This window comes from Colletes latitarsis, chromosome 2 (assembly GCF_051014445.1).
Source record: "Colletes latitarsis isolate SP2378_abdomen chromosome 2, iyColLati1, whole genome shotgun sequence".
In the NCBI taxonomy this organism is placed as follows: Eukaryota; Metazoa; Arthropoda; class Insecta; order Hymenoptera; family Colletidae; genus Colletes; species Colletes latitarsis.
Window position 1 is genome coordinate 6,334,545 of NC_135135.1, and position 18,575 is coordinate 6,353,119.

The following is an 18,575-nucleotide window of genomic DNA, read 5'->3' on the forward strand; positions in this document are numbered from 1 at the left end:
CGAAAATAAAAATGCTTCATATTTGCTAGAATTAAAAAATACATTTATCTGGTACTTTTTCTAACTCTTTATAAAATTTCTTATTATTTTTTTTAATATTGCCACAAGCAAACATAAATTGATCATAAAATATAAAATTTTCGATTCTAGTTTGAGTCACCTTACTAATAAAATTATAATATAAAAATTGTATAATCTATATGAATTATAAACACATAGAAAATTAAACTATCTATCTAAGAACGTTCATTTTGAATTAAAGTTTGAAAACAATTCATTTTTATTTGCATTGAGACTAAAGAAAATATTATTTATATTAACTACTCTGGTATTTTTTCTAACTCTTTATAAAATTTCTAGCATGGGAAACAATCTGATTATTTTCTTTAATTTTGCCACAAGCAAACATAAATTAATCATAAAATTAGGTTAAATATAAAATTTTCGGTTCTAGTTTGAATCATCTTGCTAACAAAATTATAATATAAAAATTGTATAATCTATATGAATTATAAACACATAAAAAATTAAACTATCTATCTAAGAACGTTTATTTTGAATTAAAGTTTGAAAACAATTAATTTTTATTTGCATCGAGACTAAAGAAAATATTATTTATATTAACTACTCTGGTACTTTTTCTAACTCTTTATACAATTTCTAGGATGGGAAACAATTTGATTATTTTCTTTAATTTTGCCACAAACAAACATAAATTGATCATAAAATTAGGTTAAATATAGAATTTTCGGTTCTAGTTTGAATCATCTTGCTAACAAAATTATAATATAAAAATTGTATAATCTATACGAATTATAAACACATAAAAAATTAAACTATCTATCTAAGAACATTCATTTTGAATTAAAGTTTGGAAACAATTCATTTTTGTTTGCATCGAGTCTAAAGAAAATATTATTTACATTAATGACTCTTTTAACACACATTATACCCTAAATTTAGGAATTGTGCAAGTATTGTTCTAGAAATAAATTTCAGTGTTTCTTAACAGTACATTTATGAATTCTAGACTAATTATTTGTTAGCGTATTAAAAAGTCAACCCAAAAGGTCAAAATCGTTTAGAACCATTATTCGGGACGATTATTTTTATGTACTCGCAAGAAATATGACATGCATTAAACAAGCAACTAACGAACTCCATACCTTAAATTTCCATAATCCTATTTCCATAAGCTTAACGCGTACATGTTAATGTATACTATTACATTCGCAAGCGGACTCGCTGCATAATTATCAAGCACTTAACAAGCATTGCAGGGTGTTTCTGAGGTCTCGTCCAACTTTAGGAGTATTATATTGTACTGATTGTTGCGATACAAAAATGTACGCTAATGTTTCGTTGTCACGTTACGGCCTTTAAATGTTTCTTAGTATGATTCTAATTCACCCGAACACGTCAGCGCATATATAAACAATGATTGATAGATATAAGATAATAAGAAAAAGAGTAAGATCAAAGAGACGTTACGTAATGCAGTTTTTGCAGAAATAGGCCACTTAGAACATTTTTAACTCGGCAGTAAATTTGAGGCTTCATATTTATAAAAATTTGCATGTACTCCTAAAATTTATTTAAAAATTACAATTAAATTATCTGCTTCAATACCTTACCTATTATTCGTAATATAGTATTATTCTTACAACTAAATAGTTATACGAAACTATGTCCTGTTACATTTTTATTTTAATAGGTAATATTACAGAACCACCTACTATAACTCAGAACTTGAGTTTTAGAATCCATGATTTTGTATTATGTTTTTTTAGTTATGTTTAAAAATAGAAAATAATTTCAAGTTAAAATTTGAAAAAGTGGTTTCTGGCATCCTTGGTAGAACCAGTGTTAATTACTTCAGGTGTTTTTTAAAAAATTCAAGCACAAAATTTTTTTGTCGCAACGATATAAAATGATATAGCATGTACTGTGTAGGGACCAAAAGATATTCACGCTATTGTAATTGTGATCGACTTAGCAATTAATGACAATTTTTGTGATTTTAGTGGCACAACTAATTTTATTCGTTGGTAATTTGCGATTTCTATATTTGTATGTACATTAAACGAAATAATTGAAGGCAGAGTTAGACTTTTATTCATAAATAACGAATGAAAATAATAGATTTATTTGTACAGTAGCTTTTGCCCCAGACTACTTTTGTATTCTTTATATGTACATAAATAAAATGTGCCCTACATTGTTGCTTAAAATACCTAAACAAGGTCATGAGTTAGTCAAAGTAATTTAGAAACATACATAATATGAAGTATTATATCAATTAGAAAGTTTATTAATGTTTCAAAACACAATTTCAAAATTACAGTTGATTGTTGTAGTATTTTATGCTTCGATCACTATGATGTGTAACTTTCTTTAGGATCATGTTCTTTATACTGTATAGTATATCATATTTCAATTTCACGTCAATCATGCACACCGTAAAGAAAATGTCCGTTCGAGGAAAACACTTACAAAGTTCTAAAGAGAAAACAGATTATTATAAGTTTTTATTTTAACATACTGTTAATCAGCGCTGTCAGGTTCAAACAGTACCGCTTCAGTCATTTAAAAATATTCATTTTCAGCCTGTTTCTCTAGTACTGGATTACTTTTTGTCTTTATTATGATACCACCGCGTCGTTCGATACGGTATAATCTGCGCTTGTTACGATATTGAGCCTAATTATACGTTCCGTAGCCAATCGCTGGGTCCACGACCATCTTTATTCATAAAGTTGACTCAAAACCTTCGTCGAAGATGTGAGAAGCCGAAAGCATCGCAATTTCAATTACTCCAGAGCCATAAAGTGTACCTTCCAACCCTTTAAAAATGTACCAACCGTACATTTTTACACACATAATAATTATAAACAGTCGTCATAGTTAATAGAATTGAAATTAAATACCTAAACCCATTTTATAAGATATTCTCCAATTTTCAAGAATAAACTGTATCGAATCGTTAATTTATAAATTGGAAAAACATGGACGTTTTACATCCTAATTACCATAGTTTTTTTAAAGAAGAAGAATAAAGGCCGTCATACTTTTTAATTGCATTGAAATTAAATCCTCAAACTCAATTTGAAAGAAATTCTTTACTTTTCACGAACAAATTGTACTGAATCAGTTTTTAAACAAATGAATTTGTAAGTTTTACTTAATAGTTGCAATAACTTCTTCAAAGAAGAAGAAACGAGGATGTTGTTCTATTAAATACAATTGAAATTCAAAGATGAAGAATCAAGGCTGTCATACTTTTTATTTGCATTGAATTTAAATTCTCAAACTCAACTCGAAAGAAATTCTTTACTTTTCACGAACAAATTGTACTGAACCACAGTTTATAAAACAAATGAATCTGCAAGTTTTACATCCTGATTACAATAACTTCTTTAAAGAAGAAGAAACGAGGACCTTAACCTATTACATAAAATCGAAATTCAACGCCCAAACACATTTTATAAGAAATTCTCCAATTTAGACCATTAAATTATATAATATTACAATTTACAAAATGAAACAATCCGTAAGTTTTACTTTCTAATTAGAATAATTTCGCCAAAGAAGAAAAATCGAGAACGTCGAGTTATTGAATAAAATTGAAATTGAACCCCTAAACACATTTTATAAGAAATTCTGCAATTTATATCAATGTAGTGTACAATAATACAATTTATAAAATTAAATAATCTGTACATTTTACTTTCTAATATCAATAATTTCTCCCATAAAGAAGAAACATGGACATTGACCTATTACATAAAATCGAAATTCAACCCCCAAACACATTTTATAAGAAATGTTTCAATTTACACCATTAAATTATACAGTATTACAATTTATAAAATGAAACAATCCGTAAGTTTTACTTTCTAATTAGAATAATTTCGCCAAAGAAGGAAAATCTAGGACGTCGAGTTATTAAATAAAATTGAAATTGAACCCCCAAACACATTTTATAAGAAATTCTCCAATTTATATCAATATACTGTACAATAATACAATTTATAAAATTAAATAACCTGTACATTTTACTTTCTAATATCAATAATTTCTCCCATAAAGTAGAAACATGGACATTGACCTATTACATAAAATCGAAATTCAACCCCCAAACACATTTTATAAGAAATGTTTCAATTTACACCATTAAATTATACAGTATTACAATTTATAAAATGAAACAATCCGTAAGTTTTACTTTCTAATTAGAATAATTTCGCCAAAGAAGGAAAATTGCGGACGTCGAGTTATTGAATAAAATTGAAATTCAACCCCTAAACACATTTTACAAGAAATTCTTCAATTTACACCATTAAATTATACAGTATTACAATTTATAAAATGAAACAATCTGTAAGTTTTACTTTCTAATTAGAATAATTTCGCCAAAGAAGGAAAATCTAGGACGTCGAGTTATTAAATAAAATTGAATTCGAACCCCTAAACAGAATTTTAATAGAAATTGTCTTTTGCGAGTAAACAGTGCGAAACGAATCTAGCACGTGCGCGTGGGGGTCGTGTAACACGCGAGGGAAGCGAATCGTTGGAGCTTTAAAAATTGTTGGCACGCGATCAGTGGCCGGAAGCGAACCCTCGGTTCGAGGGAGTCTCCCGGGGGTCACGAGGGTACGGAACGAAAGAGGTGGGTTCCCCGGTTGTCTACCGAGCCCTCCACTAACGTTTTTCCCCCCCATATGGTCGACACATGTGGGTTCCTGGCCTAGAGGAAGGGAAGGGGGCTGGGGGACGGTGTAATCGGGGAAACCAGCTGATGGTCGGCGTTTGTTGGCCTTCTTCAGTTACTCTTGGACCGTGCTGTGCTTCGAATCCGCTTTCGCGGCGTTCCATCGATCCAGCTCCGATTTCCCCGATACGTTCCTCGGCGAACCACCGTGAGAAACGGCCTTAACCCGTTGGTTAATTGGATCAGGACCGTGGAACGATAAGAAGGAGGTAAGAAGAGGGAGAAGAGGACGCTGCCGATCGCAAAGGTGAGTTCTCTGCTCTCACAATATTTCTTACGGCGACGGAGACCATACGCGTTACGATTTTTCCCGATATAAAAATCATATCGTACGAGGATTTCTATAACACTAGACAGATAGGTCGGACAGAACATTTCAATTCAATATAGAATCTTTGTAAAGGTGTGGCGATTAAATTACTAAAAATATGGAAGAACAGAAAACTGAAGCTTTTGTTAACTTCTAACGCTCGAGAAAGGTGAAATCTTTTTAACAGTGTGGAGACTGGATTATTAAAATATAATACAACAGAGGAGTGAAGCTTCTGAAGCAGAGTTCGGATTTATTCACGAATAACGATTCTTACAAGTTTTCTTAAAGATATTGGTTTAAAAAAGTCCTTTAACGAATTCTAATTTACGAATTTTACAGATGGGACATAAAGGGATGCTAGTTTATAGATTAATCAGATATTCTCATTCTTTATTCGTGAATAAAATTCGCTCAACTCTGTTTTGAGGAATATCAAAATATATACTTCTTTATGTAAAGTAGAACTGTAAATAATGTTGCTTACGGTTAATTGTGCCTCTTTACTGCGATGTAGCGACAGTTTTCCGTTTTTAGCAGATAAAAGCCAACAATGCATTATACTTCTACACGCGCCATTATAGGAAGAACGATCGAAGGAAAAGTCCTGAAATATTATTTTCTATGCGAACTTTTTCCTAAAATATACTATTATATATCAAATAAAATAACTCCAATATGTACACGAAATATTAAGTTATTAATGGAATACATCAAATCTTCATAAATCAATCAATCAATACATCAAACTTTCATACAGTACATACTTTAATATTTAATTATTCATTAGGATACATAAACAGAAATTCTGAGTAAGCACAAGAATCGATAAGAAGAAAGTATTCCTATATCTTTTTTCAAATAAATATACGATATTAATAGCAATTAATATTTTGTAGGACAAATATTATTTATAATGACTTGGAATCGTCTAAGAAAATATCTAAATTCTTTGATGGACAATATACTTATCTATATAAAAATTTCGAACAACGAATAGGAGAAGAATGAATTCTTATCTGTTCGTCGAATAAAAATTATTATTTAAATTATAGATTGGAATATTTCACAGTAAATAAGTGAAAATTATGCGATCGTTTCAGTTATTCCCATGCATGTTAATGAAATTGATCTGTGGAGGCTGTGGAGGAGTTTACGAGACATATGGTGTATTATATAATAACCATTCTCTAACTCAGTGGTTCTCAAACTGGAGTCTGTGCACTCCTGGAGGTCCACGAATGTGTTGGTAAAAAGAAAGCATACTATGATGGAATAAGAAAAATATTTGGTGTAGTAATTTATTATTATTAAGCTCTTCTAACTTAAAGCACTAAAACATTTGATTCTTCTGTAGGAATTTTTTACTCGAACATTAGTATTATCAAAATTTGCATAATTATTTACATACTCATCAAGAATACACTTTTTTTAAAATAATGAATTATTAATGTATTGGAAAAATATGTTAACCGAAGGACTTTGTTGAAAAATATACCTGTTGATACGATAGAAACAATTGACATAGTTTCGCAGCATCATCCATCTCATTAAATTTATGTTTGTACAATTTTTTTATAATTTGTTACAATATTCAACTCTTTTTACTATGCTTTTATGAAAAATAATAATACATTTCTCATCTTTAAGGAGACAATTTGAACTAAAAACCAAGTAATATTAACTTTTTTAATTACTATTCAATAACTTTATTTATTTGTTAGGCTATAACGAAAAAATAGATAATTATTTTGAAGGTTTTTGTTTGCGTTCAATTGTTGCGACATCTTTAATATATTCTAACCAAATTCGTTTCTTTTTTATGTCATTTTCTTTTAAAATTGGATACAAAATTAGATAACGGGAAAATAAATAATTATTTTGAAGTTTTTTGTTTGCATCCGATTATTCTGACATTTTCAATATTTTCTAACCAAACTCGTTTCTTTTTTATGTTAATTTTCTTTTAAAATTGGATAATGGGAAAATAAATAATTATTTTGAAGTTTTTTGTTTGCGTTCGATTATTGCGACATCTTCAATATATTCTAACCAAAGTCCTTTCGTTTTTATGTTAATTTTCTTTTAAAATTGGATGCATAAATGAAATGTCGCGCAAAATGACAGAAAAGAATAACATTTCACGTTTCCTCAACCATTCGATTACTTAGCCATCTTGATTACCTTCGAAACTTACAATGAAATTCTAGATATTCGTAGAATCATTTGAAAACCACTTTTAAACGACCTTGTTTTTCTCTTCAATATTCCGTGATCGATGTGCAATGAAAAAGAAATAAAAAAAAAGTTGCTCGAAGTATAATAAGTTCGTATAAGTAGCGAAAGACCGATGAAATTGATGTTCCATTTCCATTTTTACGCGATATTTCGAACCATCTAAACTTCTCGAATACAAGTTTTTGAGCCGGCCAATCTAACGCGTCCGCGTCCGCGAATTTTCGAAGAAGATAAATGTTTATCGCGGTACGGAACGGAAACGGAAAAAGTTAAAGTGCCTCCCGAGTCTTTCAAACTTTCAGCCGGCGCTCAAACTTCCCTAACATAAATAGAAGATGGTAACTGGAACTTTTTTCCAGCCATAAAAGTACGAGATCGTCAGAATCATTGTTCCCTCGAACGACGAAAAGAAACTCGGTCAATATTTCCAGTGTAAAGCAGGCAATTCTAGAGGACATAAAATTCATCTAAGAAACTTTTCCCATGAAATACAATTCTCCCAAACTGCCATCCTGTTAACTTAGCTTTCTTCCAAGTAATTACGACACGTCCATTTGATAAATACAATCTTGAAGTATAAAGCTTTCAAATCGATTCGACCGAAAATACTTCTGCATTGATTCTCTATTTTCTTTTTCAAATAAAATGAATGTCTCTTAAAATCGTTCACTCTACGGTGCAAGAATAATTTTATTTATTTTAAAATGAAGATTTAATCAACAATTTTTTTTTATGAATCAGTATAATTTGAAGGGGGGACAGAATTCAATTTTATTTATTTTATAATAGAATTTAAATGTAATAATAATTTGACTATATTTTAGTTTGATTTGAAAGGAACTGAGTTTTATTTTATTTATTTTGTAATAGAGTTTTAATATAATAAGATAAATTAGAATTATTCTATAAATCAATTGAACTCCTATTTGTAAGTATTATATTTTCACTGTAAAGAATTTACTCGATATATTTCTGTCTGTAAAATGTAACAATCAAAACAGTAGATTGAAATTGATATACGAGCAACTGAAAATATTTAATATACAGACTGAGAGCTATATATTTAATACTATCAAAAATAGAAGAAAATATCATAGAACAATTGTTAATGCAACTGCACTCATTATTAAAACGGCTTTATATTATTTTTCTTGCATATCATCGTAAAATTAAACAATTTACGAAATGCTTCAATTTCCTTAATAATACATACACTTAAGCTTTTATTGTCCCCACGATCTCATCAAACATTTGTAATCATATTACCATAACACTTTTACATGTAGAATCTATATCTCTAACTATAGGAAACATTCGATTCAAACGATTCCCAATTTTCTTATTGATATTCGAAATAAAAAATAAAGTAGTTTCAGTATTCAAAATCTCTATTATTTAAAAATGTATTTTAAAAGTCCCCTTTCCAAATAATAAGATAAAATAACTTGTTCTACTTCGAATAACGAACCCACCGATTATTTCTTATTTTCATTTCAAAGAAAGTTTGCTCAGGCCTGCGTGTATCGAACGATTCGATCTAAAGTCGTACTTGGTTCTTTCTTATCTGGTATTCGCAGTATTGATGTGGTATTTGGTTAGCGACTGAAGGTAATAGTAAGTGGTGTTGGCGTTAGTTTCGTCAAAGTGTAATGCAAAGGCCGTATTTTGGCCATTGAACCCTCGAGGCCGCGGCTGGCACAGGGGTTGAATCTGGCGAACGAGGGATGGGAATCCTTACTAACAGTGTAATGCCGAGTATTGATTTCGGGGACTGGCTTTAGGCTTGTGTTACATGTGTATACATGCCGTCCTACAAACATCGGTCAACCTGAGCAAACGTTTCGAGATCGAGGCCCGTGATTAAACTACGGGCGTCTCCATCGTGTCGAGCAAATTACAGTCGCGCGAGGGATTGCTTACCAATTAGTCGGATAAGTGAAAAAATTAGAAAGGCTCGTTGTGATTTGTTCCGTAATTAACTATACTTTCGCATCGAGTGGGACAAGGTTTGAGAATTTTACAATTTTCGTATACTCCGAAGGTAGAATACCGAAGACATTTTCGAATAATATACTCAAACACATGTTAAATTTTAATCCATTACAATCTACGTTCAAATATAATCCAAGTGGAACAGGACTTAAAAATAGAATTGTCTGCTTGAAGAATTTTACAATTCCTTTGCACTTTGTTTCGTAGAATGATGAAAGTACTTTCGGATAATATCGTTGTATACATGTTAAATTTTAATCCATTACAATCTACATTCAAATATAATCCAAGTGGAACAGGACTTAAAAATAGAATTGTCTGTTTGAAGAATTTTACAATTCCTTCGCACTTCGTTTCGTAGAATGATAAAAGTACTTTCGAATAATATCGTTGTATACATGTTAAATTTTAATCCATAACAATATACGTTCAATTTTAATCCAATCTTTAATTATAATCAATGTAGAACAAGACCTAAAATAGAATGATCTGCTCGAAGAATTTTATAGAATAATAGACATGCTTTCCGAAGAACGAAGTTATACAGGGTGTTCGGCCATTTCTGGGAAAAATTTTAATAGAGGATTCTACAGGCCATAATAAGACGAAAATCAAGAATATCAATTTGTTGATTGACACTTCGTTAAAAAGTTATTAAAAAATTAAATTCAAAAATTTCAAATCATACTGAAAAAATTATTTTTAGTTGCAGGGGTCAATTACAATCATTTTTCGTGAATAGACATACCCCCGAAATACTACGTACTTTCGACAAAAAAATTCAATAGGTGGAGAAATTTTTTGGGAAAATTAAAAAATTTCGAATCATTCTGGAAAAAATATTTTAAGTTGCGAAGGTCGATTACAATCATTTTTGGTAAATAGACATACCCTCGTAATCCTACGCATTTTTGAGAAAAAAATTCCTTACCGAAAATCTAATCTGAGGCCAGAAATGCTACCCTGAAATTTCATGTGTATGTATTAAACGTCATAACTTTTGAACGGATTGGACAATTTTAATGTTTCAAACGGCAAACAACGCGTATTTTGATGAAGAATATGTAGAAATTCTAACAATATTGAGAAAGTCGTTCCTTGATCCCGTGAAATTGAAAAAACTCCATAAAAATGGTCCACTATTCAAACAGCCATAACTCCTGCAATAGTGAATATATTTAAATGAAACTTTTCCCCAAAGTAGAGCTCATAGGTGCCTACAAAAAAGTATTAGACAATTTTTCTTTCGGGCATCAAACAAAATTATTAAAAATCAAAAACGGTCGGTGCTTAAATGTTTCAGTAAAAAAAAAAATTTCGAATTGTTATGGAAAAATTATTTTCAGTTACAGGAGTCAATTAGAATCATTCCGAACACCCTGTATATACATATATAGGATATTCAATTGTAAATTCAATTTTATTTGTTTTAAGAATTTTACAATTCTGTTGTATTTCGATTGTAGAATGCTAGGGATTATATGGTAACATTGTAGCTAATTTTATCAGGGATTAAATGATGTACTAATATTGATTATTCAGCATATCAGTGTGTCACTTAACTTCTAATAAAGTTAACGAAATGTTAGATAAATTGCAACTAGGTTCATCAAGAATCAAATGACACACTAATATATGATGATTAATTGCAGCTATTTTCATTAGGAATCAAATGACATATTGATGTTAATCAATTGCAGCTAAATGGACCAGGAATCAAATGACACACTGATAATGATCTATTGTTGCTAACTTCATTAGGAATCAATCGAAGTATTGAAACGATTCATGAACATCAGTACACCATTTTATTCTTGATGAATCTAGCTGCAATTGATCATTATCAGAATGTCATTTGATTCCTGATCTGTCTAACTGTAATTTGTCAATATCAGTGTATCATTTGAATCCTAATGGAGCTGTAATGTTTACGAATTTGTGGAACAATTTCCCTCAGTGACACAACTGATTACTAATTAACTGTTGTGCGAAAAGTTTTTTTTATTAATTTAGCGGATCATTTGAGTATAGGTAACATTTTTTCTATATTTTAAAAAAATAAACTATAAAATATATAAAAAAAAACAAATTTCTATCTCTTGAATATATTAAAAAAACATTGTTTATTAAGTTGACGTTAAATTGAAGTTCAATGTGCCCTAAATTAATATTCAAAAAATCACGAAGATATATTTTGGTATTTTTTTTTTAACACAATTCAAAGTTGACAAATATTTAACATACAAAATTGGGACGAATTGTTAATATTGTAAACAAATTAGTTTGCACTTTGAAAGGTACTATGTTACTAAATATAACTTATAAAAATCAAATTAAAAACTCAAAGATTTGGAAAATGATACACGTTAAAAAAAAAAGCGTTGAACAATTGAAGAATGTATTTTTAACCTACTTTTACGGGAGGAATTGTCTTCTCCTCGATCAATTTTAATTTAGAAACGAGCTCTATTGCGATACAATGTTCACGTTTGACCAAGAGCACATATCGTCTTGTAAAATTGGTGTGAAAGTGAATTTTAATGGAACTCGGGGCTACAAAAAGCAGTTGGGGCGATTTAGATTCTCTTTTTGATCCGACGATGCGTGACTAGAAAGCTTAAGAGCTTGCACTCGCGGGGTTTAGCGAACAAGTTATATCGCGTGAAATTGGACACTTTCAAATACCATTTCGGAAACGAAACATGGATATTTTGTAGCCTTTAGTGATGTTTAAACGTATCTCGAAAACCTATTAAAATGTTAACAATTGTTGATTTTATAGGTATTTGAAACATAGTGCCAATTTTTCTTCGGTAAATTATAACTGTTGAACTAAGAAACTAATCAGATTATGATCTTTTTGTAATCCCACTAAAACAGTCAATTACATCATACAAAATTTTTCTTCACAATTTTATTCTATCTTTTCTTATTAAAACAAGTCTATAATCAAGTCCAATTAGTAAAATTACTCTGCAGCAGGGCTTGAATGGAACTGTTAAAATTTTCAATTATTTATCATTTTTTCACTTTTAACTTTACGGTTCTAAAAAACCTGTTTCATATCCAATGAAACTTATATTTTATATATGTAAATGCACATAGGCAAAAAATTTTTATTTTTTCGAAAATGGGAGAAAGTTTTAGTTAAACAGTAACAGTTCTGCTTTGAAAAGGTTCAAGTTCTTTGAAACTTTATCGTTGAGTATTACAAAAGTAAAACACATTCTAAATAGAATTCTTGTTGTGTACAGTCATTGCTGTTCGGCCACCCGTGGAAAAAATTCTAATGGGAGATTCTAGAGGTCAAAATAAGACGAAAATCAAGGATACTAGTTTGTTGATTGAGGCTTCGTTAAAAAGTTATAGAAACATTTCCGGCCACACAGTATATTTTCGGAAAACAATTTTTTTCTCGAAAGTGCGTAGGATTTCGGGGGCATGTCTATTGACCAAAAATGATTGCAATTGACCCCTCCAACCGAAAATAATTTTTCCAGAATGATTTAAAATTTTTGTTTTTCGTCGAAAAATTTCAGTAGAATATTCCTGGTCAAAAATTATATTTTCAGTAATGAATTTTTTTCTCGAAACTGAGTAGGATTTCAGGGGTGTATCTATTGACCAAAAATGATTGTAATTGACCCCTGCAACCGAAAATAATTTTTCCACAACGATTCGAAATTTTTTTTTTTACCGAAAAATTTAAGCATCTACCTCTTGTCGATTTTTCTTAAAAATTCGTTTTTGATTTTTAATAATTTTGTTTACCGCTCTACAGAAAAGTGGTCTAATACTTTTTTGTAGGCACTCATGAGCTCTACTTCAGAAAAAAGTTTCATTGAAATATAGTCACTATTGCAGGAGTTACGGCTGCTTGACAATTGAACCATTTTTATAGGGTTTTCCTCATTTTACGAGATCAAGGAACAACTTTTTCAATGTTGTTAGAATTTCTACATATTCTTCATCAAAATACGCGTTGTTTGGCGTCCGAAACATTAAAATTGTCCAATCCGTTCGGAAATTATGACGTTTAATACATACGCGTGAAATTTCAGGGTAGCATTTCTGGAGTCAGATTAGATTTTCGGTAAAGAATTTTTTTCTCGAAAATTCGTAGGATTTCGGGGGTATGTGTAATGACCAAAAATGATTGTAATTGACCCCTGCAACCGAAAATAATTTTTCCACAACGATTTGAAATTTTTTTTTTTACCGAAAAATTTCAGCAGCTACCCCCTTGTCGATTTTTTTTTAAAATTCGTTTTCCATTTTTCATAAATTTGTTTGACGCTGTACAGAGAAGTTGTTTAATACTTTTTTGTAGATGCCCATGAGCTCTACTTCCATACTAAATTTCAATGAGATCCATCGACTATTGTAGGAGTTATGGCAGTTTGAAAATTGGATCATTTTTATGGGGGTTTCCTCACTTTACGGGGTTAAGGATCAACTTTTCGAATATTTTTGGAATTTCTACATATTCTCCACCAAAATATGCGTCGTTTGTACTTTGAAACATTAAAATCCTTCAATTCGTTCAGAAGTTATGGCATTTTAAAGATACGCATGAAATTTTGGGGAGACATATCTGACCAGAAATTACATTTTCGGTGAGGAATTTTTTTGTCGAAAGTGCGTTGGAATTCGGGGGTATGTGTATTCACCAAAAATGATTGTAATTGACTCCTGCAACAAAAAATAATTTTTTTAGAACGATTTGAAATTTTTAATTTCGTCGTAAAACTGCACCTACTTGAATTTCTTTCTCAAAAGTGTGTAGAATTTCGGGGGTATGTCTATTCACCAAAAATGATTATAATTGGCCCCTGCAACCGAAAATAATTTTTCCGTGAATGATTTAAAATTTCTTAATAACGAAGTCTCAATCAACAAATTGATATTCTTGATTTTTCCGTGTTATTTTGGCCTCTAGAATCTTCGATTAAAATTTTTTCCAGAGATAGCCAAACACCCTGTATATATACATATAGTAATCAAATTTTTAATGATTCAAATTGGCTCAGACCGTAAATCTACTTTTCGCGCGATGTGTAAGTCGGAATTATGAAAGACCTTTCTTTGGCCTCAGCTAACAAATAAAATAACAAGTTTGAACATGAATGTTTACGCATTAGGTGTTTTTAGAATTCTAATAAGAACTTTCTTCATGAAAATCATAAATTTTATGTGTTTAAAACAATTAACTGTTAAATCATTTTATGTGTTAAATTGGCTCAGTTCGTAAATCTAGTGTTAAGTGGATATCTATGGTCCCCATAAATGCATAAACATCCGCAGTCTAATTATGACAGTGAATATGAAATTTTTGACTTGTTTGTAAAAGTGTACCGCGTAAAATTACAGATGATACCAGACACGGAAAGCGTTTGTCAGACTTCGGAAGCTGCGGTCAGGAGTACGGACGTGTATCAGAAGATTAAGAACACGCCGGAAGGGGAAGCGGCCTCGGTGACCGCTTGGAAGCGATATCAGCAACTGGTGGCGATCGTCGAGACCAGGGGCGGAAAGTTCAACCGGAAGTCGATGATCGAGGCAATCTTTCGCGGCAGCGACCTCGTCTACGCGAGTCACTGATCTCAACGACCAACAATCCATGCAATTTTTCTTTACCAAAGCTAACAGAATGTCTTATTTGTACAGTGGCGTAGGAACATTGATTATTTAATTATCCAGCGGTATGCACTATTATTTTATATTTAACTACCGCTGTGAAAGAGAACGACGGAAACACGTTAGGTCAGACTCGACTGTTTAATTACCAATGGTATTAATTATTATTGTAAGTTCGAGTCATTATTGACGCCGTGCTAGGAAATTTCTATCGAAAGACAATGACGGAAATATGTATTCTTAAATTAGATTGTTTGTTCTGGCACGCAGCAGCGGAAGAAAATCGAAACGCAAGGCTAAATGGTACCAAAGTAAGTATTTCTCGTGCGACAGTCTCCGAGGGGAGGCCTCTGGAGAAGAAAAAGAAGCTTTTAATTCACGGTGGTAACCGCGTCTTAATTTTTAAGCGATTACATTCAAGCAGAAAAAAAGATTCGAAACAAAAGTGTTTACGATCGATTCAATAGATCTTGTGTACTATTGAATCATAGTGACAAATTGAACGAAATAGAGATACACACTTGAAATTAACCCTAAATCGATAGGGTGTTTATATTTCGCAAGAAGGGTAAGATAGCGCCATGTATATGTTACTAATAATATAATTTCCAGGTAAAACAAACATATATTAATTAAATTCATTGTAATAATTATTAATCGAATAATTATAGCAACGAATTAAACTTCAACGATGGTTTCACAGTCGGTTTAGAAGGCATTGCGAAATTATTGAGGTCACTAATGACGCCATCTTACTTTTTTAGAGTAAATGATGTGTTCAGAATGTAGTCTGAATCGCTTCGAATGTACGATACAAGTTTGAAATATTATTTAACTCTATTTCTACCGCGGTGTTACGAATACCTATTGCCTTTGGGTGTAAATGACTCTAGAAATAATTGTTAAAAGAAATATTTTCATAAAGTCAAAAGGTCAATGAGGCAAAAATGAGTAAACTTAGGAAATAATTTCAACTTAACATTTTAAAAGATGTCTCTTGATACCTTTGGTAGAAATAGCATCCAAATCAGAATTTCTTGAAGGTCTTAAAAATATTGAAAATTTTAAACAATTTTATAATTCTAATATATTGTGGACTGATTGATCGTCCGAATATGTATAATGTTTAAACAGTGTAATGTGGACTATAGAGCAAATATCCCAGCCAGAATCCGACAAATTTTATTCATGAATAACAAATACAAATTTTAAATTCGATATTTGCAAAGGTGATGATTTATAAAATCATTAGAATAGATTTAGAAATAGGACATAAACAGTTGTTAATTCAGGAATGAATCTAATCTATTCATTATTCACGAATAAAATTTGTCGAACTCTAATCTCAGGCATATAAATATTTCCTCATCTGAATAATAATCCTCGATTATGCGACCTGATGTTTTTAAAGTATCAATGAACTTATTATGTCACGAGATCTTTTATCTAAGCTTGTATTACATAATCTATATATTGACCTAGAAACGTTATTACGATATGTTATTTACATTTATACAGCAATATTATTATTATCGTTTAAACAAGAATTACAATTTATTTATTTACTTACTTGTTGCTCTAAGATAATCTAAAATCACACATTAGGTCGGACAATCGAGGGACCACGGTATTCGAATAATGATATTAAAATACTTATAAAATATTCGAATTGTTGCTGCTGTACACATAATTTATGAACGACGAAAGCAAAAAGTTAATCAAATGTATGTTCTTCGTCTCTGGCGTAGAGTGTAGATCAGGGACAGGCAACATTTTTATTCAAATGAACGTCAATCCGATACTGGCAAAATGAATATAAAAATTTTCAGATATACAGGGTGTTTCAGATTTGAATGGCCAGACTTGAGGTACGAAAAACCATGAAACAAACAACACTTTTCCTCTGAAAGTATTTAGAATTTATTGTCTTCTAATTACAAGACTTAGAAACGAATAAATTCAAAATATCTCTGATTTCATAATCAAACTTATATTCAATTTAATGCTGAAGAAGAATGTTATCATTATTAAATTTGTTTTTGGTGCTCCGTTTACAGTGCAAATTAATAAACATACTAGTACGTTTCTAAACCAACAATGTATAGAAACAGAGATATTTCGATATTAATCGCTTTTAAATCTTATAACTTTAGAAAACAATGTATCCTAAACGGAGCCATTTAATTACAAGATCTCATAAATATCTCAAAAAGGAATAAATTGTAAATTTATTTCTAAAGACTAAAATTCCTTTAACAATAATAATTTTGATATTTTAAGGAACATTTTAAATTGCAAATTTAAAAATATTAATTGTTATTAATTTGAAATGAATATAATATCTGTATTCTAATAAAATTATAATATTTGATAATTTCAAGTTATAATAATTACAAATATATAACTTATAATTGTTTTATAGTTCTATATTCGTGTCTCGGCTCTGGTCATTTAAATCTACCCCGTAGAACAAAATGGTCGACAACGAATAAATGAAACTCGAATCGTTCGATCGGATATAATCCACGAATAATTGTTGTTGCACGTTCAAAAAAAGTTTTGCCTGTCACTGACGTGGACCGAACAATTGCAACATCCGTTGGAGCAACAATTAATATGTTTCTTTTTTGTATCGAATCGAAAGCATTCCATCGCTCATAGTGTCGTTGCGCAACGAACAGCTACCTCTAAGTTTTTTTATCACCGATCCGTTTCTACGTCACTGATGAACGTAATTAGAGATACGATTAACGATGCCAAACCGTGTATTGCTAGTCAACGCGAGCGTAATAAAACGCAGTGTACAATTTAATTAGATAATTAAGCGACGATTAGGGGCTATCGAAGGGCGTGCACGTAATCTCTGCTCCATCGAGCTCGTGTCGATTAATGTTTCGAGCTCGTGTCTGTCGGGAAAAAATACCGATACTCTCTGTACACGTAATACGTAATAATTATAGTCCGTTGGATGCGCGAGGAAGTTTTACGATCGCCTTTGAACGCGATTCTAGTTAACTGAAAATAATTAACTGCGCCGAAGGCCGATCGAGATTCGTTATTTTTACGACGAATATGTTTTTACTTTAAGAAGAAGCGATTATTATAACCGATTCAGTTCGAACGAGCGCAATCCATTTTCGATCAACGTATCGGACCTTCAATGTAACAGAATTATGATAATTTGTATGATACATAATATATGCAACAATTTACCGGAGTAAATGTACCAATAATAAGTGGCCAGGCTGAGACAGCAGGTCATTATATTATAAATACTATGCATAAAATTTATGTTATTCTAAGTTTTTTGCACGCAACAAGTAGATTGTATTATTTTTTATTAAAAAAAAGTTTTGCAGTATACTATTTTTGCTTTTATTACGCGTAAACCGAACAAAAATTTCGATAGATACGTTTGCACCAATACGTTAAAGTTAACTTTCGTAGCCTATGGTTAATAAAATTTTTGAAAGGTTGATAAAACGTTTGATAAAAGGATGGAAAGAAAAATAAATTACTTAAAAACTATTTGCCATGTAAATAAGTAAGTAACTTTTTCGCTTGATGTATTATTTAAGTCTATTGCATTGTAACTTGATGGAAAAAATATTATTTAACATACAGGGT

The 18,575-nt window shown here is 30.8% G+C and overlaps 1 protein-coding gene across 2 annotated transcripts; it reads left to right on the forward strand.

Annotated features, from left to right (window-relative positions):
• The first annotated feature begins 4,820 nt into the window (after window positions 1-4,820).
• Window positions 4,821-18,302, forward strand: LOC143348969 (uncharacterized). Of its 2 annotated transcripts, none has more exons than XM_076779772.1 (2): window positions 4,821-5,018; window positions 14,682-18,302. In XM_076779772.1, exon 2 carries the CDS (start codon window positions 14,682-14,684, stop codon window positions 14,910-14,912), a length of 231 nt encoding a protein of 76 aa, XP_076635887.1. In that variant the 5' UTR covers window positions 4,821-5,018; the 3' UTR covers window positions 14,913-18,302. The 2 variants fall into 2 exon arrangements, with proteins under 2 accessions (XP_076635887.1, XP_076635895.1); XM_076779780.1 differs by lacking the exon at window positions 4,821-5,018 and adding an exon at window positions 9,218-9,325.
• The last annotated feature ends 273 nt before the right edge of the window (window positions 18,303-18,575 follow it).

What these genes read in the sequence shown, in the direction of transcription:
- LOC143348969 (XM_076779772.1), top strand. Translation starts at nt 14,682, where the DNA reads ATGATACCAGACACGGAAAGCGTTTGTCAGACTTCGGAAGCTGCGGTC.